This window comes from Cloeon dipterum, chromosome 2, assembly GCF_949628265.1.
Source record: "Cloeon dipterum chromosome 2, ieCloDipt1.1, whole genome shotgun sequence".
In the NCBI taxonomy this organism is placed as follows: Eukaryota; Metazoa; Arthropoda; class Insecta; order Ephemeroptera; family Baetidae; genus Cloeon; species Cloeon dipterum.
Window position 1 is genome coordinate 27,785,445 of NC_088787.1, and position 25,141 is coordinate 27,810,585.

The 25,141-nt window shown below is 43.0% G+C and overlaps 1 protein-coding gene and 1 long non-coding RNA gene across 13 annotated transcripts in view; one reads left to right on the plus strand and one right to left on the minus strand.

The window, feature by feature from the left end:
* Positions 1 to 25,141, minus strand: part of LOC135936677 (protein lin-10-like) — a 107,724-nt gene that overhangs the window by 25,075 nt on the left and 57,508 nt on the right. For 11 of the 12 annotated variants that reach the window (XR_010574353.1, XM_065479588.1, XM_065479585.1 and 8 more), the window contains exons 4-8: positions 18,006 to 18,567; positions 16,156 to 16,581; positions 12,834 to 13,124; positions 11,380 to 11,820; positions 9,086 to 9,518 (exon numbers count right to left, since the gene is read on the minus strand). Coding sequence is in view for 11 of the 12 variants with exons in the window: in XM_065479588.1 (XP_065335660.1) it covers positions 9,086 to 9,518; positions 11,380 to 11,820; positions 12,834 to 13,124; positions 16,156 to 16,581; positions 18,006 to 18,521 (2,107 nt within the window). In the remaining variant the exon portion in view is untranslated. The remainder of the gene's footprint in view (positions 1 to 9,085; positions 9,519 to 11,379; positions 11,821 to 12,833; positions 13,125 to 16,155; positions 16,582 to 18,005; positions 18,568 to 25,141) is intronic. The other variant, XM_065479589.1, reaches the window with a different exon arrangement.
* Positions 17,119 to 17,744, plus strand: LOC135936681 (uncharacterized). The gene is made up of 3 exons (XR_010574354.1): positions 17,119 to 17,336; positions 17,394 to 17,497; positions 17,547 to 17,744. It is a non-coding gene; the product is annotated as an uncharacterized LOC135936681 (long non-coding RNA).

The window sequence follows — 25,141 nt, forward strand, 5'->3', positions numbered from 1 at the left end:
GTGCACAATTGCGCTGCACTGCGCGAGTAGCCGCAGTATTTTCGCAATAAAGCCGTGCTCATTGTGCTCAGGTGCAAATAATGCGACGCCTTGTTTTGCGGCCACCTCCATTTGTCCTCGACCATTGTTCGCGCGCGAATTTCATGCAAATCGCAAAGCATCTTGTCGGTGCTAAGACGCAATTTCGTCTTACCTTCGTTTCAAATAGTTATGAGCTGGCATTTAGAACAGGCGAAACAAACACGTCTCTCCTCTTTGCTAACAACACCGGATTTCCGGCCTAAAACTGCTTTGTACCAAACAGGATTGAGCTGTTTGCATTTCCTTTTCATTAACAGAACTCGACTTCTAAAGCTAAACTACTTTAAGAAACGGAAGAGCCGAACTTTACATACCAAGAAGGTTTTACCGGTTGAAAAGGAAATTTTAAAACCAAAGCTAATATATTTTGAGATATACTTGAGAGAGAATAAGTTTCAATATTAGACATAAAATATTTCAAACAATTTTGTTAGGCTTCTAAAAACTCTTCAGAAAATTGTTTAGAATCAAGCGCCTCAATAATGGAATAGAAAAACTTCATTCGTCACGAGTGTTTTTAACTCACTTGTAACCAGTTTGGTGACCACTGTGAGTATTTTCAATAAATTAATTTTTCCCCATATTTTAAAACGCAATCACATGCAACCGCTCAAACATATTTTACTCAATATCCTGTAAAGTTTGCAAAAACCCTCTTTTGTAGTGTCGGATTTTATTTTGGAGTAAGCTCAAATTATAACGTATATATCTTCAAGATTAAAAATTGTAACGCATCACGCGTTTTCCGCTCTTAAAATTTCCGCAGCGGGCCTGTAAATAATTATCCAAATTTCCGTCGCTTCATCGCCTTTCACGCAAAAAGCGAGACGCAAATGGAATGTTAAGAGCGCTTGGCCGGCGAATAAAAACGACTATCGCGACGGCGGCAAAAAAAGCAGCACCAGAGTTACACTCGGTGCTTAACGTCCTTTAAAATGTTGAAAAATGTCGCAGAGGCGACGAAATGAATTTTTATCTTGAGCGTGCTCTCTCTCTCTCTCTCTCTCTCTCTCTCTCTCTCTCTCTCTCTCTCTCTCTCTCTCTCTCTCTCTCTCTCTCTCTCGGCGGCCGACGCGACGAGTGTGTTTATTTTAACTGCGCATTTACGACGTCTTACTTGCAGGGCGTTGAAATGTCACAAGTGTTCTCCATCTTCGGACATTGTTCGCGGCGCTGACTATTCATTCGGGACGGGGGCGGCGGCGGAATGAAGCCGCATCTGCTAAATGCGACGCGCGATAAAGTCTACTCTGCATTATTTTCGAATGTTGGCACGATTTACTGCTTTTTGTGGGCGAAAAATGCTCGAATTCGTCGCACTGGCGGAGCGCTCTCGCTTGTAAATCTCGTCGCTAGCAGCATGTATGTGCGAATTCCACACAGAGAGGCGCACAACTATGGTTCTCTTTGAAATATGCCTTTTGATTCATTGACACGCGGAAAAACTCACTCTTTTTGCACATTTCATTTGTTGATTGCTTCATTTCAAATTCAAATAAACATTTGAATCTAAAAGCTCTTTATATATTGTCATGACAAAATATTTTAGCAGTAAACGTTTGATACAAAATTTTTATAAATCTAAGTAAAATTATGAAAGGAAATACACGAGAATTGGAAATATGGTTTTTATAAGGTAAATGCTCTAAATTATTTATTTAGAATTAGAAGGGATAAAAGTGTGAAAATGATCGTTCGGAAAGTGAATGTGAGGCAAGTGATTTTAATAGAATCCGTTTGAGAGCGATGAAGTAATGTAGAAAGAGAGAGGAGAATAATAAAGAGGTCACTCTATGGCAGAGAGTGACAGCATGAGGGCGTGTTTTATTTTGGATCTCTACGCCCGATTATACTTTGCATACGAGAACCTGTGAGAGGTAAAGAACCGTAGCTCAAGGATTGTGCAAGTTGGGGTGTAAGCTGGTGCTTCCGGGACCGTGGTGCAAAGAGGTTAGACCTCAACCCCGTGCGCCTGAAGGGTACAGACGGCGGGGAGAGCACCCGAACTCTCCAGTCAAGGTTCTCCTCAGAAAAGAAGGGCCGCCCGGCTCTCACGGGACAAGGTCTCTTCATCGGCCGTCCTTCCCGTGAATCCCCACAAATGGAAACCATTACGGCCGCAGGGTAAACCAATCGGTAGCGATGTTGCGACTGTTGAATTCGAGTAGAACGTAATTGACCTCGCATGTCACACTGCAACAATGGCAGCGTGTGAGTGCGCGTCCCTCCGCAACAGCCGCGGGGGCAGTTGGCCGCAACATGCCCGTGAAGAGCCATTGGGCCGTCCATTAATTGCAACACACATATACACACGCACGCGCGCGTCACTTTCAGCCGAACCACTCGGTCCGCGCTCACACACACGTCGAGTGTGTGTGTGTGTGTTGCTCCAGTGTATTAGCATGCGATTAACCGCGGCTAATTGCGCGCCGATGGGAGCCGCAGTCATGCAGGTTGCAGCCGGCCGGCAGGGGTTGGCTGGCACGCGCTCTGTGCAAATCAACCCATCGTCAACACAGGCGATCGTCATTACTCACTGTCCGGCCCAGGTGCCGCAGGTCATTTTTGCAAATTAATCATCTTACGATGACCCAACGCTTGATCAATCGACCGCCGCCAGATGGGCGTATCAGTTGGTGCAGTTTTTTTTATTAATTACCTCGCAGTGACGCGTTTCATTAGGAAGCATTATTCAAACAAAAAATATGTAACAAGCTTTCACGTAATAAAAAATGTTAATTTTACTTTTTTGGAGATAATAGCAAAAATGCTACAGTTGTAAGACTTTTTTCAATTATATTTTCCATCAGATTTAAGTAATTAAGATTAACCGCGAGATAACAAAATCAATATATTGGATTTAGCTGGATTACATATTATTATATAGTATTACGAGTATTATCGCTTTAATTCCAACTTTTGCACGAGAGCAATAATAAATGCCATTTCTTATCACACACAACTCGCATTATATGAGTTGCAGAAGCGATTGAAGGCGAATCCAGAATTACTTTTATAATACTGTCTGGAAATGGGACATGCTGCGAGGAAAGTTTTCCAGGGCGTTTCTCGACATTTAAATTAGGTCTAATGGGCGGTCGGAGTGGAAGTTGCACAGCACCATTAGTCAGTTAATAGCAGCGAGTGCACGCGAGTAATAACAAGGAGAAAACTAGTTCCTCATCCGAAGACGGCCATTTAGCAATCAGCCCGTGAGCGATATTTTAATTACAGAAGCAGCAGCGAGCGCAATGTTTAATTGTTCCGAAACTCTTGGCTCCGCACCATTTCGAATTAGCGGATCGAGCGTCAGAGACGAGACGAATGTGCTGTAGTATGTAAAACGTTCCGCGGATAATTGCGTTTGTCTCTGCAAACGCTGGCATTATACGTGCGCAGAGGGGCACAATAGCAAGAGCAGGGCACGTTTTGCTACTGCGAGCTTCGAGCTGGAGAATAACGAGGTCGCGAATGACGATCAATCTCGGGGAAGAGTGAGAAGGGAAACATCACTTTCCTCACTCAACTTGGAGAGGCATCAACAAATATAAAATCAAAGATATGTGATTCGTTTCAAAGCATCTCTTTAGCAAAGAGCCAAGTCATTTTTTTTATTAGGATGTTGAATGTGCGGCCGAAATTGAACTAACTGGGCCCCTCGAGTTACATGCTTTGTTTGCAATTCCGTAACCTGCAGGTGATACTGAATCACCTTAATGATTGACACTAATTGCTGAGCACATTAAGAAGCGAGGAACTGATGAAATCTTGTGAAATCCCGCCACTCGACTCCCTGTGACAAAACTTTCTCTTACAAAAATAAACACGCTCAAACTTACATCCTTTGTTTGAAGTTTTTTTAAAGAGTGAAATTATCGGTTTTAAGTAACGATGCTGCTAGTGTGTTCCAATCCTTTTTAGGTTTTTTAGCCAAGTGATTTGAAACATTTAAAATTTACCGAAAAAGACAAAATTCAGTATACATATTTTCTACTGTATCAAATTTATTTTTTCACTCATACGATAATAATTACTTTTCATGCTTTTCCCTGGTTGAACGCAAAAAAATGTTATTTGTGAGGCATTTATTATCGTAGCTTTAATTGCTTTGCTCTAATCCAATTTAATTCCACACAATTCTATACCCAGTTATTAAATTTACATGGGATTTGTTTATTTCATCACAAATCCAGTCTATAGCACAGCATATCAACTAATCATTTTTAAAAATGCAATTATTTATCACATGCAATGCTTTTATCCTACTCCCTCCATTCAGTGAACGAATTCATCCGACGGTGCACTGTTCCATACCACTGATTAATTCACACGACATCAATCATATAAGATTTATTCTGCGCTCCTGTCAACACCTGCAGAGCCATTATCTATAATAGATTGTTTCTCGCTCATCTCAGCAAAATTGGATCGCACCGCCATTACCACTACCAGGCAATTTTCCAGCCATTTCGCATAGAAAATATCGGCACTTACGTCACTTTGCTCCGCTTGGGACGACCGTCGATGCGAGCACTGTGCAAATTCAGGGCAATTTTCGCTCGCACGCGACGCCGACAGCTCGCACCGCCGAAGAATCTGCGACAGTTCCATTGCACACGACTCGAACCAGATCGCACGGCTTTGATAGTGTGTGCAGCGTGAATATTCATGCAAAAGAGCAGCGGCGGGCTCTTTAAGCCGTGAAAAATGGCGCCGGGGAGCTGCCTTTGAATATTTCATGTTCAAATATTCCCCGAGGACGCTATATCAGCGAATAAATACGATCGCGAGAATTCGGGCTGAGCGTGCAAAAAATAAATTTCCGCCTCGTTTGAACGTGACTAGCGCGATTTTTCAGCAACGAAACATGCGGTCACCAATTATTATCATTCACTCTTTCTCTTTTTTCCTACTCGCGGCGCGTGCGACAATAATAAAATCGTTTTGCGGCCTAAAGTGCTCCACCGCGTCGGCTGCTGTTTTATTGCGCGCGAGTTTTGTGATTTCGCACAGCGATTTTTATGTTCAAAAGAGCGTTAAAAGTGTGCAGCAACAAGGTTTTATAGTAGTGCTGCGCCCCCGAATGCATAACTTCAGGGGCTCGTAAAATCTACCACCGCGCCTATCTTTGAATTTTACACATCAAATCAGAATTTCGCTCGGAAATCAATAGCCACTACTATCTTGAGACCCTTGCTAATTTTAGATGAAAAATTTATATAACGGGTTTATAGCAAGCATATTTCAATCATTCAAGTATAAAATTAATTTTGAAGGAGGTAGAGCACAAGAGCTTAACTTGCAAAATACTTTAAGATATTTACATAGAGAAAACAGAATAAATTGAAGTTTCTATACGAGTTAATTAATTCTAATAAGTAAGGTTTTTAAGTCTTTTTGACTCAAAACTCACTAAGAGAGGCTAAGAAGGTAGAAGCATTCCTTGGAACAGAATTTAAAATTTCCAGAATACTGGAAGATTTAACTTAAAGAGAGAAGATTTTAAAGAAGCATTATCTCCATTGCAGTGCAGCAGAAAAGGAAGAAGAGCAAAGCAATTTTCGTGCTTCTTTCGCCCCAGCCTGGCAATTACACACGAATAAACTTTTCCAAAGTGGCGTTAATAAAATTTGCAAAGCACGCAGAGGGCAAACTTTGCCATTTCAAGCCGACGGAGGCAGGTGGCAAGAAAAAAAGAGACAAATTTCCGAGTCGACACTAATATCTCCGACGCTCATAATTCACGCAAAAAAACGCGGCACGTATCTCCAGGCGAAAAAAAACGCCGCAGTTTATTATTATTTACCTCGCTCGTAAGTTAGCCTGTCGCCTTTCCTTTTTTGGTAATTATTTAGGTATGATGATGGCTTCTTCGCAGCAAGACAAGCCGAAATTACTTTTAGCGTCACCGCTCGGCGCGTATTTTTCAAGAGCACGTATTAAAAAATTTGCATGCAGCCACCGAAAGCAGTTTCCCCCTTTGTTCCGGACGCGCGCGCGCACACACAGAGCTTTCCCCATTTTTTATTCTCTCTTTCGTTCCTGATGAAAAAGAATAATCAAATTCTGCCAGCATAGGAGCGAGTCGGATGGTGGGTATAGCACGCAGCATCCCCGCTCCTTAGAGGAAGCGCGGCAAATTGTGTTTGTTTGTTTATTTCTGATGACGACGTCCTTGCTCCCGCGGCACGGCCTATTATTTTCCCTTCCAATTTATGCAGCAAGGTGGAAGTGATGTCTTTCAACAAACGCAGAGTTTTAACGTGCAGCTGACATGGAAGTTCTTATGCAACTCTCAATCTCGACTTCTCATTTATTTATATTTACGTGAGTGCTGCAATTATTGCTGCGTGCCAGTTATTCTGCTCATTGTCAGTTGGTGCATGTGCAATAATTGGACGTAGCTGGATGCAACTTTTAAAATCAGATACTTATCGTTAGCAGCAGCATTTTCTTTGTTATTCTTGTTTATTCTTGCATGTCAATACATAAAATTAAATAAATAATATAGAAAATATGGCAAGAAAAGGTGTTGTATTTACGCTATTTACAATACTTAATTTTATATTTGCGCTACATACTTTTATCTATTGCTAGCTTAATATATTTTTCCCTTGTTTTGGTTTTTACTTGAGCAGCTCTCGAAAATTAAACAAGGGTAACAGTAATTTGAAAAAATAAATATACTCATATAATTAGCTTGAGCAATACGTTTTACAGATCTTCCTGCAGTCAACAATTTCTTTTGGAAAATTCTATTTGTCTCTTCCAGCTCATAAATATTTTAGCGAAAAAGATGCAATTTCTGTCTTCAAAAAAGTGCCAGAGTCCTATTTAGGCCCATAGGTGAGGACAACCAGTGCAGCGGAAAATTCCCCGAAGTCCGAGCAAATACCCCTGGCCAAATCATCAGCAGCGAGGGTGCAATTTTCTTCAATGGTGGCACGCGATCGGCCCTTTTCTACGCAGGTGGCAAAATGCGTTGGACGCAAACACGCACTCCTCTGGGGCGTTTTTCGCAGGATAAATTGTGACTGTGTCGACTGCTGACTTTGTGTGCATGCAAACGCCGCACAAATGGGGGGATAATGAACTTTTTCGATGCGGTCGTTATCGCGCCAGGCAAATCCCTTTATTGCACAGTACTGGGGGGACGGAATTTATACGGTTTATACGGAGTTAATTGCCTCGCAGGACAAATAAACACGATTCGCCCAACTTTGCTGCAGCGATGATTTGCATGTCAAATTAAACGGTTTCTGCTACGGATTCATTGCCTGCGAGATGTTTGCCGAGCGAACTTATACCGAGGTGAGAACTCAAGAGTTCAACTTGAGACCGACTATCGGAGTAATCTCCAAAATCTAGACTCACGCCGGCGCTTATCAAACACTTCTGGCGGTGAAGAAGCTTTCAATCAATTTGAATGCTTTCTATTGATTAGTTAGGTAAAAAATAATGACACCTAGATAACCTAATTCAGACTTCCCAAACGCAGATTTTGCGGCAGTTACTTTCCTTCGTTGTTTATTGAAGCGAATCACGATTGAGATCAGCAAATAAATTTCTGTCTCAGGTAATTGAAAACCCCGGTAAATTTGTCCTGATTGGCCGGCAATTTGTAAAGGAACGATTTGGAAAGCGGCTATTAAGGCGACGTAAGTTTTGGACCCGTTCCAAAATCAGCGTAATTTGAGCGTCTCAATTGAGTCATTTCGGTTGAACGCACTTCCGAGGCCGAATGACTTTGCCCCGCTATAATTGCCGGAGTAAATTGCGTCCATTGTGCTGCTTGCTAGCTGCACCCACTGTGCAAGAGTCACGTGGCGTGGAGCGATTACCGATGTCGGCCGCGTTTTTATTGCGCTCCCGGCACAAATTTGAATAATTATATTTCCAGCGGCCGAGTGCACCGTGGCACGAAACAACACGACGACCAGTGTATGCAAATAAGTGTGCTGTGTGTGTGTGTGTGTGTGTGTGTGTGTGTGTATGCAGGCCCGCGGAAAACAACATTTCGAACTGCCAGGCCGGCCTGTTTGGTTTTTATTCACACACCAGCAGTTCAAATAGTCTTTGCAGCCGGCGTGCTGAAATATAAATAAACACAGCGTGTACATGCACAGTGTACACCCTGCATATGTATGTGTACCTAATGCACAGCAACAAAAAGTGCTGGCGGTTTATTAGTGGTGCAAAAGCTTCGTCGCTTTTTTCCCGTGGTTCCGTCTGTTTTTTACGTTGTGTTTTGCCAAAAGTGGATTTGGTTGCATAAATTTGACGAGAATTTCACTGATTCCGTCATTTTGCATGTCATTGTCTTTCACGAGTCGACAACACCGCAAGTTAAATGAAATCTCTTAACGAAACTTTTATCAGTAACTTAGGAATCTAAGATAAGTCAACAATGTTCAAAGTAAGGTGCATAACTGTTCTCTTATTTGGTTGTTAATATGCATAAAAGGAAACCCTTAAAGAAACCTTTTAACTGTTTCGTGCGTGACAAAGAAGATTTGTGTAATTTTCTACATGATTTCTTTCCCGTCCAAATTTCATCGACATGGAACATCTAGATGATTCGATTTTTGCAAGTAGCAAGCTCATGGAATTTGTGATATTTTCGGAACACAAAATTTGAATTCAACTGTATTAATGAGCTATGAAGCAATCATTTTAGCGGCATGTAAATTGATATTGCGCTCAATCAGGAAGACCGTTATTATCTCATTGATAGCTCTAAATTAATAATGCTTCAAATTTATTTGTTAGCATAATAACAAGTATCATCAAAAGGAAAGAATATTAAAATTTTTAAAATTTTGCGTAGGTTTTAATTATCTAATAATTTTTGGGAACTGCGGGGAAAATTTTAACCAGTTTTTACAGAAAATTTCCAGTATCTTGCTCTCAAATAAAGAAGCTCCTTTAAATTTGATCAATTAAATTGTTTTACTAAACTACCAGGCTACTCTTGCGAGCCCAAAAGTAAAAGGTTTGTACTCACCAAGGACGTCGAGGTCTGTGGGTGGACTTCCGGCCGGCTTGTAGGTGATGTCGTGCCCGCGGAGAAAGTCCTCGACGGCCCTATAGTCCAGGGCCGCTTGCGCGGGCGTCGGTTTGACCTCGTGCTTGGTGTTACCCGCGCGGCTGCGGATTTCTCGCTCGATCTCGCAAATCTGCTTCTTCATTAGCATTATTGTTGGGTTGGCGTCGCCGGGCACCACTGGCGGGGGCACCGAGTCTTCCGTGTCGCTCGCGTGGCCCGACGAGAGGCCGTCCTCGAGGACCGGCATGCTGCCGTACAGACGGCCTCCGCCGCTCGAGTGCATCGACCCTTCGTTCTCGAGGGACACCTCACTCTCAATATCATTGGAGTCGCAGTCGGTCGTCTCCGGCGAAAGGGTGAAGTTGCGCGAGTGGCCTACTTGCAGTCCCACCTGCGGGCACACAAATGCCGTCTCAGTAACTCGCTCTGATTTGAGCGGGATAAGGGAGGATTTAACTAAATATACTTCATGCTATCGATTTGACCAAACTAAGTGACTCATTTTTCTGATTCCTCCTCTTTTTGCTAAAGGATTTGACTGATGGGAAGCTTAAATGTAACGTCAATGACACTGCTTTAGTAGATACAGATCTGAGAGAACATAGATAATGCTAATTAGCCGTTACCTGATCTTGACATCATTTCATCCAACTATTCTCTAGAATATTTTTAAATTAAATCAAAGTCTATTTATTTTTAAATAGATTCGATGGAAAATTAGAGGGGGAAAATTGTCACAAGGGGAATGGGGGACAAAAATGTTCGAATTTAGTGATGTGGTTGAGTCAGCCGTTAGAAATCGTGGGAATTTAGCCTCCAATTTTTCAAGGACAGTCTCACCTTGTTTTTATATTCTTATTATTTAAAATAGTTTTGTACATAGAGGAAATACGCTAAATAAAACTGTGTTGCAAAAATCGTCGTTGTTGTTATTGTCTGACGTAAATTTTAGTACAAGAAAATTAGGAATTTTTCCATTTTTTTTCGAGAGGTGCAGATGATTTTTTTGTAACATAAAAAATTATAAAATTAGACATGCAAGCGTGCAAGAACTACACATAAATCGATCGAAATTAACGTTCGAATTCCGTCCCCCACTAAGCACATGGAGGAGAGCGGCTTTGACGGAATGCAAATGAAGTTAATTAATACCAAAGATGAAGCGTGGCACATCCGGTCAAATATAATTACCCAGCCCATGTGTGCTGAATGCCAAACGGGCGTCATTACGTGAAAATCGCTGCACAAGCAGGCGTCGGCACGCGTCTCTTTCGGCCGATTTCGATCGCAGCAAATCTGCTCTGACGGCCGTGCAGCCAACTGGCAGGGAAATAGGCTTTTAATTAAAATCGGAATGGTATTTGCCCTGGCCGACGTCTAATTATTATTCATAAGCATGGCTAGGCAGCAGATACAAATCGCGAGAGCCCATTATCCGACCCTGGATATAACGAGACGTTCAAAGCCAATGAAATCGCGGATGGTTTCGAGTTGCTGAGAACTCACGCCTGTTTGTGTGCGTTCGGAGCGTGCTGCATGCAAATTTCACACTTGATGGGTGCCGACAAAGGTCAACAAATCGAGCTGGAAATGGACGATTCCCGAAATTTGATCAATTTGTTTGATGCGCGCGAGCAGTGTAAACAAGAGCTCTTTCCGCTCGACAAAATCAAATTCATATTCACTTTGTTTACTGGTTTGTTTGCGTTTGATGTTTTTATGGTTGGAAACGTACATATTACACGCATTGTAGGCAAAATAGCTGGTCAACAAAATCATCATTTTTCCGCAGATTAAACACCAATTTATGCCAAAATTATTGATTCAGGTGTTCCAATCAGATAAGAATCATAATTTAAATAATACCAATTTTCGATTATTTTGAGACAAGAAAACTTCATCTGGTGAGACTGATCTGGAAACGATCGAGCAAACGTTTACTCAATAAGTAAACAGCGAGACGCAAGGTACATCATCTCTTGAGGATTTTGATCGGCTGTTCAGGAAAACGTCTCCCCGACCAACACAATTCTATCGGTGATGTAGAACAGGATTACATGGAACTATGAGACATTCAGATTACCTCCTATGAATAGAAAGAGGTGCTGCCATCAAACAAAAAGACAAGCTCGTGCAAAGACTACAAATAAATCGCAACAAACGTGCACCGCAAATTCGTGTGTGTTTTCTTTGTATGTGCGCAAACACAAACTGGATTTCTCGCATTCCAGAGCAGGTTGGGCGAGACTGACCTCAGTTTCCGCGAGGTCCTCGTCAGCGTGGTTGGACGTGATTTCCAGCTCCTGGGTGAGCAGACTCTGCGTCCGATCAGGCGATATCGCCTCGGACTGGTGGGCGGGGCCACCGACCGGCTCCTCGGTGTCCCTCAGTGATATGAGGTCAGGGGTGCCGCCCGCCTTGCGCGTCCGCGGCGACGAGGTCTGCGGGGCGGGCTCCTCGGACGCGTCCTTGGCCGCCAGCCGCTGGCCCACGTACGAGTTGCCCGCCTGCCGGTGGAGGTTATAGTCGAGCTCGGCGAAGTCGACCTCGATCGGCAGCGGCGAGCTCGGCTTGAAGAACTCCTCGAGCACCTTCCGCGTCTCCGAGAACTCGTACAAGTAGTCGAAGGCCGCGTTCGCCGACTCGCTCGACACGATTGGCAACAGTTTGGGGCTTTCTTGTATATCCTCCTCCTGCCAAGCAGGCGTTTCAAGGGGTTTGGTCAGCTGGGGTTGAGGTTTTATAACAAATCGGTCGCTTGAGGCTTGAGAGCTCGGATTTTGGTATTTTGTGTCTTTAAGTCGACGAAAATGTTTGAAGTTTTACCTGACTCCATTTCATACTGGGTATCTTATACACGATCCGAAATCTTAAGGAAAAGTCAAAATTCTCAAGTCTCCAATGGAATGAAAAAGAGATGCAGCAAAAGTGTCACAAAACAGTGATTTAAATACTCATGCACAGAAAATAACGCTTATAACTGGATGATGTATTTAAATTTCGTTGATCGCGTCTTTAATTAAATCTCGGTTTAGTTAAAACGAGCCGATTCTTTCCAAACGAAAGCAATTCGCGAATATTTTCAAAGGGACAACGCGCAAAATTTCAATTTAGAGTCGTCACCGTGACGCCTTTGTACTCTAGGCAAGCAACTTGATGGCAAGCTTCTTTTGCTACATGAAATTTTAATGATCTGCGTGTCGGAAAGCGCGTTGCATCTTTTTGAGGAACAATCCATCCATCTCTTTGCCTTTTTGCACATCAACTTGTTACGCTAATGGGGCCGAGGGTGAATAACAAAGAGAGACGCAGAATTCGCTCGCGGTAGTGCAAAATGGAGAGATTCTCTTCAACTTGAATACGTTTGAAATAGGATTCTTCAAAGTGGATTGCTTTTAATCGCCACTTCATGGAAATTTCAGTCTTTCAATGTTCAGCCAACTGAGGCAGGATCAGCTATGATGGTATGCCCGGGAAATGAAACGTACAAATTTCGCAAAATAAAATTCGTTGAATCAGTGCAAATCATAATTCTTGGGAATTATCACTGCAAATCCAAAGATGAAAGTTCAACATTCGCTGAGAGTACATAGGGAGAATAAAACACGGGAAACAGCAAGTGTTAGAGGTAAAACTTCAAATTCGACCAAATTAAAAGAAGCATTCTAGCCGAAAAGGTTAAAAAGAGAGGAAGATAGGCTCGTACCTCCTGGTCTTCGGCGTCTTTGGAGACGACGCGCTGCGGGAAGCCGGGCCTCGGCGGGAACACGGACGGCGAGGAGAGAAGGGACTGTGCGCTGGGCAGGCCCTGGATCAGGGGCCCCGTCGGCGTCTGCTGCTGCTGGCTGCTGGGCGAGTCGGACAGCTGGCGCGGGCCGTAGCGCCGCGGGGAACCCTCGTACTCGGCGATGGGCAGGCCTCCAATCACCCGCGGCGCTCTTGACCTCTCTGGGGACAAGGGGTCGGTGTCGGCGTCCGAGCCGCTCGGACCCAGAACCTGAAACAATGCAACGAAACACATTCAGCACGCTTCCCCTTTTCTTTTGTTTATTCTATAAACCATTTTTGTTCGAGGCAAGACTTCAGTTTTGGAAGTAAGGTGTCAGGAGATAAAATTCATGGTCTGTTTGTTTCGGACTTGCAAAATTACTTAATCCCTATTTAATCTTTTCAATACTCACAGCCGTAACAATCAATTCAATTCTAATTAGATTCTTTCAATTGCCTGCATGAATTGTTCTGATTAATTGGATTGCACAGGAAAAAATCCGAACAGAAACTGGCAATTATAGCAATATCCTAAAAATCGCTAAGAAAACGATATATTTTCAAAGGTCTGGAATCTGTTGCGAGTGTTGCGACATTCTTACAAGTGTTCCCGCCATGGGAATGTTTGACGTGCAAAGAACCTTTGGAAAACGGGAAGCAGCAGCCTCAATAAGTCTTGAAATAGAAGCGATTGCAATGTCGAGCAGAAACGACACAAAAGCTGCGCGAATAAATTTGTAATTTGTCAGCGAATGTCTTTTCAGCAGGCTGGCAAGAAAAAACGGTGCGAGTCAGCGGGGGGAAACAAATTCGATTGGCCGCTTTCTCCGCACCGTCAAAGACGACAACGGATGGCGAAGGGAAAAAAGCTAGTTAGCCTATCAAAGTGGAGATGCGAAGGCAAAAACCGCGTGTTTGGCTCAAAGGGAGTCGAACCGACAATGGCACAATGGTCGGAATGGCCCAGATTTCGACTCAAAATTGACAGTGGCGTGTGAGAGAGAATACGCGAGTGCGGTGGGTTGCAGGCACAACACGAAAATCAATAAACATGCCGGCTCACACGAATCACGCGAATAATACTTTGTGCCCGCCACCAGCCACCTTCTATAACATACGTGACTAAGGTGAAAAATGGTCGCTCGCCAATCTCTGACGCGCTCGCCAGTTTTCAGCTCGCCCGAATTTCTGTTACTAGCGTTTCAATGCGTCACTGTTAAAATAATCGTTACGAGGGACAGTATTTTAGTTGATTTTAATAGGTTAGCAGACCAAGTAAATACATACACCAAAAATTATTGTTTGCCACATCAAAAGTTCAAAAACAAAAATTACAACATAACATATATGATGAGAAGATTTTGAGAATTAATGAGACCTTTACAAGGCACCACAAAAAGGGTTTAAAAGCGTTAATAGCTTTTGCAATGCCTATTTCTATTCATAACAAACGGTTACATAAATCATTTTAATGGTGCCTCATTTAAAACAACAAAACGTATTCTGATAGTAAAAAATTATTTATTAACATCAAAACTGATTGATGAGCGAAAGGTTTGAATCTGGTGAAAGACAAACTAGAAGTTAGTTCCAATTGAAGAACTAATTTGGAATAAAATAAAATTTTAAATGCCTAGTTTTAAGATAAAAAATCTAATTTTCTAGGTCACTAGCTGTTTCTAATTTTTGGGAATTTTGGGCAGATTCACAAAAAGTGAGTTCGTCCAGAGAAATATGAAAATTATATTTTTGTTAATTCACGAAAGGTATTTTCCACCAGTTCTATTTAAACATTTGTTTTGAAGGAAAAAATGCTGAGGGTATGCAATATTTCCTTTTTTAACCAATTTTTTGTGCTGAAAAAAGGGAACCGGAAAACGCGCCGGCCGGTGACTGTGCCTATACATGCAATATTGTATTACGTGTCAGCGAAACAGTGGCACGTGATGCATGTTTTTTCCTCTTTTATTGGCAGCGTGGCGGCGGCGGGGCAAATCAGTTCACGGCGATTTCACGGTGCAGCACCGGCTGCCGCCACCCAGCAGCTCAAATATTTACCCGCCGTTTAATTCGAGTTTGCTGGCAGACGGCTTTTGATTCTCGCTGATGGCTGCCTGCCTGCTTACTTGCTGCTTCATTAATTGCATACAGCGAGTGTTTACTCGTACACGTACGCTCACTCTCTTGGTAAATAAACGCGCCAGCTTGACACTCGACTATAAATGCCAAAGTTGCAATTCGGCAGCGCCAAGTAGGAGGGAAAAATAGCTGAGAACGGTTGCGCGGTGTAGAGATTTCCAAGCTTGCCAAGCTAATGACAAGGTATATTCCTGGAGGGATGAATCGATTTTGCGTAGCTCATGCTTTTTGTGCTCGGATGATTTGCGAGGAAGGAAATACCGGGTCTATAATAAAATATTAATGCGAGCTAAATAAATACAAATATCCCCGTATTCTAGCTCGGCAGTTCAAGATAATATTTACGACATTTTTGTTTATTTTATGAGATGGTTGATTGAATCAAATTGATAAAACGATACTACTGGTTTCTTTCGGCAAGCATCAAGTAAAGGGATAATTTATGTCAGATTAAAAATCATTAATGATAATCTTACTGTCAGTGGCATCAGTGAAGAGATAAAAATTCTTAGCGATAAATTAATTTACGGGAACTGGAGCGTACGAGATCTTGAGACCTAATTCTCTAATTAAATTTGTGAAGTGTGTCGTCAGAAACTTGATTTGATTGAAATTATACTAACATTTTGAGTGGGTAAAGGACATTTTAATCTGCATTGTGAATATTTCATTTCAGGCTAAAAATTGAAATTTGGAGATTTCATGCTCATTTCGTAAAACTCTCGCGGATTGAGACAAATTAGGAATGTTTTGGTTACAGTTGAGGAAATAGTACAAATTGAAACTCAACTTTGAAATTTGAATAGCAAGGGACGGAAAAAACGGTTGCCAAAGAACCATTGCTACAAATGAGGGGCAGTTAAAAAATGGCATTCATAACAACCGAGGCCAATAGTAAAGTTTAAAAATTCTAAATGAGAGTTTATGTTCATACCTTCCAATTTTAAATTTAACCTTTTGTCTTAAATGATTGTTTTCAAAGTAACAACCTCCTCTCCAAGTGCACAAATTTTAAATAAACATTGCTCTCGTCCAACAAATGAATGAAACAAAGAACTGGAATAGTCACGTGCAAAGATTTCACGATTTGCGTGGATTTGTAGTGGAGAATCAGGACTGACCTTGAAAAAGTCGGCGGGCGGCCTGTGGTAGGCTGGCGGTGTGTCCCGTCCGGTGGAGCTGGAGCCGGCGGATGAGTCGTCCTCGTGGTGGCGGCTGCTGGCGTGCAGTTGGCGGCCAAGGTGTTGTTGTTGCTGCTGATCGGTGGTGAGGCAGTCACCGATGTCGTCGAAGACGACCACCTCTGCTGCTCCGGGGGCGACGGGCGCCTCGTACACGACCGGCTGCTGCGCCTGCTGGCCGCCTCTGAACCTCGACGCGTCCGACACTCGCCTGATCGAACGCACCTCTGTCGAGAACACCGTCTCGGTCACCATTTCCAGCGGCGGCGGCTGCGCGTGCGTCGACCGCCTGCCGCGGCCCCCGCTGCCCCCGCCGCCGCCGCGCACTTCCCACACGCCGCCTCGGCCGCCGCTGGCCAAAGAGGCCTGCCGGCACAAGAGAACACACAGTTATTGTATTGTTGCTGGGGATTACAGATTAGTTTCGTGCTTTGTCTGCGAGTGTATGTATTATTTGCCGTTTCCGCCTGACGGCAGGGACACAATTTATTTAACTCTGTCATCCTCCCTCGGCGCTGCCTTGTTCTCGTCTCCAGACTATATTTATTATTAAAGATTCATCTATATATATCAAAACTGAAATTCCTTTAGTTCTAGTCAAACGATTACATCCCTTGTTTCAGCGAAAGGTTCTGGTATTTTAATATAATTTAACTTTATTTGCGATGGAGGATATCTGCTAAATCATTGACTATTCAATATGTATATTAAATATTATAAATCTTGGCGCAATCTATAATTTTAAACTATGAAAATAAAGTCATTTGTTAAGTAATGTTTAACGACATAGATAGTAAATAATTTTTTAATGAGATAAAAAATCCAATATTTATTCATTACTTAAACACATATATTATTAATACTTTATTTTTTAGTTGATATCCAGGTTAAATAGTGGTGTGATGCAAGGGCAGGGGCGCTTTAAGGAAGTGGGGATGAGGGTGCTAAGGGGATAACCTTCTTCTTTCTTAGGGGAGTAAAGCTACCCTCTCAAAAGACGACAGGCACAGGAAGGGGTTAACGTGGAGAACGAGGAGGAGCTAGACGCAGGAGGAGAAAGGACCGTATAAAAACCCGAACAAGGACGGAACGAGGAGAAGCGTAGTCCACGAGCTAAACGAGTAAGATCTCTGGAGCCAAGTAAAATTCCTGTAACTGATTTGTGTTTGTGTGGGCAGGCCGAAGTCGGACAGCGTAATTAGACAAGGTAGGAGATCACTTTTGAAGGGCTCGTGGGCAACGCCGAGGACTTCCGTCGCAGGGCCGTGCCGTGGACTTTAAGGTAGTTTTGGGCAGTAAGTTGTGGGCCGCCACTTAGGAATCAATTTCAGATGTCGGCGAGTGAGCGGTCAGGCTGCTGCTAATTTCTGCCAGTTTCGGCAGTGGCGGAGCGACGTAGGGTTTATGGTCCAGAAGGGAGCGAGTGATATCAGTTCGGAGGCGTCGGAAGCGGAATTCTAGTGATCCGCGTTGTATTCTTTCTTGTGTACTGTTTAGAGTAATTAAATAAAGTCCAATTGTCTTGTTAAGTTGCGCGGGTTTAAATTTTGGCTTTCCCTTCTTTAAGCATAGACATTTTTTGGATATTTGCTCAAGGAATCTCTGAATTTGCTGCAGCTGGCGGTCGTAGAACCCACCGCGAGAAGAAAGGCTTTGTGCGTTATAGGAATAATTGTCGGCCAGAGTTTAGAGAATTTGGGGTATTTTTTCGAATTCTCGTTTATTTCCTTCTTTCTCGCAACAATAGGAACAAAAAGATATGATTGAGAGAGTTTTCTGTGGCTACTGACCTGGACAGTGCCGACTGCGGCAGCGGCTGCGCCCAGACTGTCCTCCTGTACAAAGCGTTTCGCGCGTCCGGCCTTGCTCTTGCTCTGAGAGTAGAGTTCACGTCCGCCCGCGATCTCGATGCGCGAGTCGCGCAGATACTTGATGCGTCCGTTGGGCACTTCGGCGTTGGAGGCGGGGGGCGAGCCGCCCCCAGAGGCGGCCGGCGACTCGTCCTGCATGTCGTCGTCCTCTTCCTCGGTCTCCTCGTCGTCGGCGTCGACGAGGCCGTTGAGGTTGGAGGGCGGCGCCGCGTTGGGCGGCGCCATATCGTGCTCGTCGCCGCCGCCGCTCATCACCAACGAGAGGACGCGGTTGTCGTTGCAGTCATCGTGCAGCGTGTTCAGGTTCACGTCCGGGTTTGAGGTCTTGTTGTTGCCTGCGGTGAGACTGCCGCCGCCGCTACGGCACTTGGGGAACAACCGGTTGATGTCCTCGCTGTCGCTACTGCAGTCCAGGTTGTCCAGCAGACTGGTCATGGCACCCTGGCGTGGCCCCTAGCGGGCCCAGTCCGCTTGTGCGCACCTGCAAACACAGCAGTCACAATTATATTTAAATTTAACTCTTTATATTCTTGATTTATGAAAATAAATTTTGCATAAATATACATTGTGCCAAATGATGATTTTTTTATTAATTGTAACCTTTCACAAAATTCGAAGATAACTTTTAAGAAAAATGAGACATCAAATTTCAAAATATTAAGTTTTAAAGCTAGCAAGGAATGAAGCTCGATTTAATAATTAAAACGTGGAAATGAAAATGATGCATTTAAAAAAATCATTCATAGATCCTGCGGTAGATTGGTATGCTAAAAGCCGCAGATGCCAGTTAAGGCACATGGATTTAAGGAAATCATTAAGTTTTTAGTTGAAATTTAATAGTTAAGTTTGCCAGAGCGGTTAGTCATCATTTTTTATTACGATTGTTATCTATGACGTTTAGCAAGCAAGTTCAATTCCAGTGAAGGTCGGCATTGTGCGTATCTTTGAATTATAGACCTAAAGAGTTTGCTTGAACATAAATATCCGAACAAGCATATAATACAACTAAAAATAGAGCAGATGAGTGCTTTGAAATTTACAAACGGGAAAGCACGGAACACCTGCAGGAAAACAGCTCAATATATAATCCATTATTCGCCCTACTGATTTTACATGCAGCAGGCGCGATATTTGTTTTTGCGAACCAGCACACACTATTTTGCAAGATAAAGGCAACGTCCGCCGGCAATATTAGCGAAGCGAGGAGAGAGATAACACGTAATTAATTATTAGCATAGAATCTGACAAAGACCTCTGTGGCAGATACACAAGCGACCCGCTCTTTTTTCCTACGAATGTGGCACAATTATATTAATTCCCGAAGCTTTTGTGCTACCGAATCCAGCAAGCCCCGGGGTGTAATTGAAAGTGGCTAGCGTTTTTTACACGCAATTAAAATCATTGCTGGCGCTTCTAGATGCGCATTTGAGCGCAATTTGTTTCGGTCTGGGTGGTGAGGACAAAGTCATTGGATTTCAATTAATTTGCACGTCAAAAGTCAGATAAAGCCTGGAAAAATGCGAATGTATGCGTCAGATTCAAACCATAATTTAAATTACATAAACCAAGGGTACTTTGACAATGTCGAATTACTATTTCATAGAATTAAAAAATGATATAAAATCAATCACAATTTGTTACGTTGTAAAAATGTTTGTGAACGCTAATGTACGTAGGATTTCCAACACAATTTTCTTTGTTCTGCATTTGTATAAAAACTTGGATTGATGATTTACAACGATTGACTGATAATGGTTTGCGTACTTAATTTCAGTGAGCAGATTGTTTGAACGACTAAATTACAAATTATTCAATAGTTAAGAATAGCAATTTAAAATCAGATTTTTCCCACTTTCCCGAAAACTTGCTGGTAAATGCATTCAAGGTAAATCAAAACAAATTTTCCAAGAAAATATATTATGGTAAAGCATTTTGAGTTTTCGAGTAAAATGGCAAAATCTGACGAACTATGCTTTATGACGGGGTGAATCCTAAAGCTATGAAATGGTGTTAAATTCCAAGTAAGGATACAGGGCGAGCCAATTTCTAAAATAAAAAATCATGAGTAAACTCGTTTAGGTAACGGCATCAAGGATTTTTATGGGGTTTGCAGCATCATTCCCGATTAAAACACATCTACCAACCATTTTATTGGGTTATTAGAATTCAAAATCAAGGCTCTTATTCTAGAAAAATATAATAATGTAATTTACTGTGAAGCGTGAATATGGAACGGATCTCAGAGAATTGTTAGCGCAAATTGAGATTTAATTTTATGTCACACTGCTTTCAGAGAGTGCGTCGAAATGAGTTGAGCAAACATTCAACGTTGCGTTGCGCCTCATTTCAGCTGCATCGAGGTAATCATTTTACGAAAGACAGTGCGTGGGGCTGCTGTGTTGTCATCTAAAATTAATTGAAGGCCAAGAATAACACGGGCAAAAAGTGTCAGCCGAGATAAAAAGAAGTAACAAGATTGCCCGGGGGGTTTGCAAGCTGCATTGATTCAACGGGACGACGACGGTGGCGGATTTTTCGAGTCGGCGACCTAGAAGGGCTTCGCGCGTTTTTTTCCTACAGCTCAATTATAAACTGACGCTCTATTAAGCGCGCGAAACTCCTTTGTCACCCTCCATCACGCCTCGTCATTAATCATTTATATTCCTATCATTATAGGCGCGCGCGCAAAACGCGGCTTTTTTACTTCCACGCCGCTTTTCCGCCGCACACCCGATGGTATTGTTGCCGCGAGATTTCGCGCGGCTGGCTTATTGAAAAGATTGCGACGATTGTGTGGCCAGCGGATCGATGCATTCACTACTTAACCCTTTGTGCGCGCGCGGGATAAGTGAGTACTTTTGATTCCGCGGATCTATCACTCATTCATATGGAGTGGCGGAGCGATGGAAAACTTTTCCGCTTCTTCGATTGACTGCCTCCTTTTCTATATTTCGTTCAGCTTTCTCGTTTTTATTTTCTACCGCCGCCACCCAGATTTTCTTTCCTTCTAGAATTTTTATAGGGGCTGCCAATCGTAAAAGACTTTCGGATTTCGAGGCTCTTTCTTTTTATTTTATCGCGCCCGCTTTTGCTCTCACGAGAGTCAGCGAGCGAGCGAGCAAGAGAGAAAGATGCTGTGCCGCCGGTTGCGAAAGCGGAAAATGCCGAGTCATTGGCCGCGATTGCACTCTCCGCGTGCTCCAGAGCGAATTGCCAATGCTGCCTTTTGATTGAAGCGCCGACTTTTCACCTGAGGGGAGCCATTTTCACTTGTTGCCGCCGCTTCGAATTTGTTTCACGCTTCGCTCGTGAGAATTCACGGCTGCCTTTTCACTTACGTAATGCCACTTACTTCTTCAGCCATAATGTTCCCTTCTTTTCTCCCTCAGATGGCTCCTTTGAATGTCAAAAGTCGTGCGCGGATTCACTGGTTGCACTTTTCGGTGAAAAGCACATCCCGTGTTCAGCACGCCGCTTTTGCACTCCAGAAGGCAACTAGGAATTTTGAAAGTGAGCAATAGTAGGATTATCTACAGCTTGAGTTTTTGCATTTTAACTAGCGAAATTCAACGGTAGCAGTTAGGCAATACAGAATAATTTCCATTGTCTTACGATTACCACAAATTAACTCCTTCCATAGCCTCTTGCCAAAGACACGTCAAGCCAATTTAAAGCGCAATCGCCAAGTAAGTGCTCGAAATTAACCGACAATAGGCACTTACGTCTCTTTTGTTTTGCGACTTTTGAGCGTAGCTCTTTCTCCCGGTCTCATTACGAGTGAGCATGGTTGCGGTAGAAAAAGGGCCATCCGCGAATATTTCAATTTTAATTATAAAAGTTTGTTGTGGCGAAATATCACGATATTAAACAAAGGACGGTGCTGAGAGAAAGAAGAAAAATCCCTTCTGGGAGGGCTGCCTGGCTCGAGATAATAAATGCAGCCGGCTCCACGAGGACAATGCCCGCGGCCGCTGAAAGATTTCTGCCTGCCTGCCTGCTGCTGCTAGCAGAGGGAGCAAAAAAGAACTCTGCGAGGATTAATTTTTCCCCATTAAAAAATTAATTAATTCTGAATACATATTCATTGTTATTGCTCCAGCAGGCGCTACGCAAGAGAAAAGAGAGCCCACTTTCAGCGCACCATTTTTTCATACTCCAGAAGTGAGTAATAAAGTCGGCAAAGAGAAGGGAGTAAACCATCTACCACTGCGAGGCTAAGCGTCTAATTCAAATTTAGATATGAGATCCAGATATATATCGAAAAAAAAACGTAGCTACCACAACGAAAAATTCCAATAAACATCAAGCCATCAAAAGCCATTACAGCTCCACTTTTAAAGAAGAGACACGAGCAGCTGACTGCTGGGAAACTTTTTGTGTGGCTGGAAGGCGAGGAGGAATTTGTGCTGAAATCAGCTCTCCGATCGACTTCAATGCAGCACCGCTCTCTGCCATTTTCTTCCGCATGCTTTTTTTGCTTCGTTGGCCACGACTCTGCAGGTCGTATTTATCTGCTGGCACGAGCAACCCTTTCGTCTATTTCGCCGGCAACGCATGAGAAATGGCAAAAGTTGGTTCGACTCGTGCTGAACGGGTTGCCCGCCTCCGAAACCATCACTCTCAGCCGGCACGATGACGGGACCTCCTCAAAAGTGCATCGAAACAACCGCCCTTCCGCTGAAACGACCGCCGAAATTCCCTCGTGTGTTCCACTGACTCAGCGATTTTTCTCTCAAGAAGGGTTTCAAAAGAAATATGAGTCATAGAGGACACGAAATTCGGGTAAGAAATTTGTTCACGATTACAATAAATCAAATAGGGTTTGAAAATCTAGCAGATGGTTCACTTATCTTCGAAATGAAATAGCAGCAGATTTAATTTTTTAGAATTGCTAAATCAATATTGTGATACCCCCATATTCGTTTCCTTAAATGATTCAACCGCAGAATCAATCAAAGAAAGTCATTGTATTCGCTCAACAGAACACATTTTTTTTCTCACAGATTTCGCATTCAATTTTTCCCCTGCGTTTGTCTTTCATGTTTGCGGGGTGAAATCCGTCAGAAGAGCATGCATCAGCATCGATTTTCGCTACACAGTAATTATTTCCAAGCCTGGCGAACGTGTTCTTTTTGAGAGATCGCACCGACGGCGGAGCCTTCATTACAATGACAAATGCCGCCGTCGTTGCTTTCACTCTGTCTCCCTTCCATTGTGGCAATTTTAATTGAAAAAAGGCGATATTTATACGGAGAAGAGATCGATGAGTACAACTGCGAGCCGAAGAAACCACCGAGTCCCCTTTTGATTTTTAAGTTGTACGTGATGCGCGGCAGAAAAAAGAAATTGGAAATTCGGCACGACCGTGTTAAAAAAAACGCAAGCAATTATTTGCGTTTGCCCACGAGCGCAGGTGGATAAAGCGGAAGAGAAGGTGAAAAGCAGGCTATTAAATTTGTTTAATCATATCACCGCGCATCCAACTGGGAACTGATAAAAATAAACAGCATCAGCGCGAGAACTTGTGAATTTGCCGCTTTTATGAATACGAAATTGCCAACGGAGATACGTGGAAGCAATGAAACGCTAAATATTTTAAGCTAGCGCTTTCAACGTGCAAAAATGCATCAGCGAGCGGCCGGCGTGATGATGCAAAAAGGCTGCTCGTGAGTGTAACGAAGATTTATGCATTTTTCCAGCTGTAAAACAGATAAGGCTGCATTGTTAGTTCGCGCGAATTCTTTTTAATTAAATTGTCCGCTTGATTTATGAATTCGAAACGGCAAAACTCCCAGCCGTACATGATCCATACCTATTTTTCTCGTTTTCTGTGAAATTCTTACTGAGGAAATTGCAGTCAGCAAAAGTAATTATTTAAAAGCACGGGGGAAAATTATCATAGATATTTATTTGTACGCTTTGTAATACTGAACTGAGGTTATAGCTTTTTTATATATTAAAAAAAATCAAGAGGGAAAACTCGTGCATAAAAAACTTTGTTTAGAAATACCAGACCACCAACTTAAGTAAATCAATATAAGAGTCTAACTGAGAGCTTCTTTTCGCGCCGATTACAAATCTGATTCATCAGGAAATAATCAAATAGTAACTCGTAACTAATGAAAGAGCACTCTTGGCTTTTGTTTAAATCAAATGAAGATCCATTTAGGAGTAAATGCAATCAGCGTCAATAAGCATCATTAGAGGTGCTTTCCAGTGCGCGGCAACGAGCCCATCAGGGGACGAGGCAGGGATGCATTCAAAAGAGCAATTTCAAGAAGGCAAAAGCTCGGCAGCTAACTAAATAATTTCCCAGACGGTCGCTCGCTCGCTCGCTCCAGTCGATAAAACAGAACGACTCGAAAACAGAAATTGCGCTCGGTGGTACTTTTAATTCGTGTTGCTGCCGAATGATTTCATTATTTCGCCTGACGCCGCTCAGATGCATTAAAAATGAGCCAACGCAACACCCGCCTGGGAAATCTTCTCAGATGTTCATCTTCATTACCTTTTGTCTTCAATTTCAATTATTAAAGCCGGCGCAATGAATTCGCAACATTTCTCAATAGAAGCAACCGGGCTCCCGCGAGATCCATTCTGCGCCGCGCACGCACCTGAGATTTACCGCAAAAATCGCGAAATACGGCTTTGCTTTCTCCTCGGGCAACGCCGGGGCTTTTGTCAACACGATATATTTATGTCGCGTCTGCTATATGACTGCTGCTGATAATGAAGATGAAAACGCACGACCGCTGCGAGCCTCGGCTGGATTTCGCCCCACTGCTCAGGGGGTGTATTTTATTGTCTCGACACGACTGTTTATTGCGCTCTTCTAGCCCCCCAGGCAGACGCAGAAATGTTTATAAATTCAGGCGAGTTACGTCGGGTTAAAATATTCTGCTAGAGAGACTTCTTTGCTGACTCCGACTTAATTCCCATGATTTATTTCTCTGTGCATCTCACAGAAGGTGCAACTAACATGGTTGATAGTGAAGAAATGAAAAAAAGGGATCCAAGTATGTGTGAATTTTTTAAATTCTGTTGCAATTTTGTAA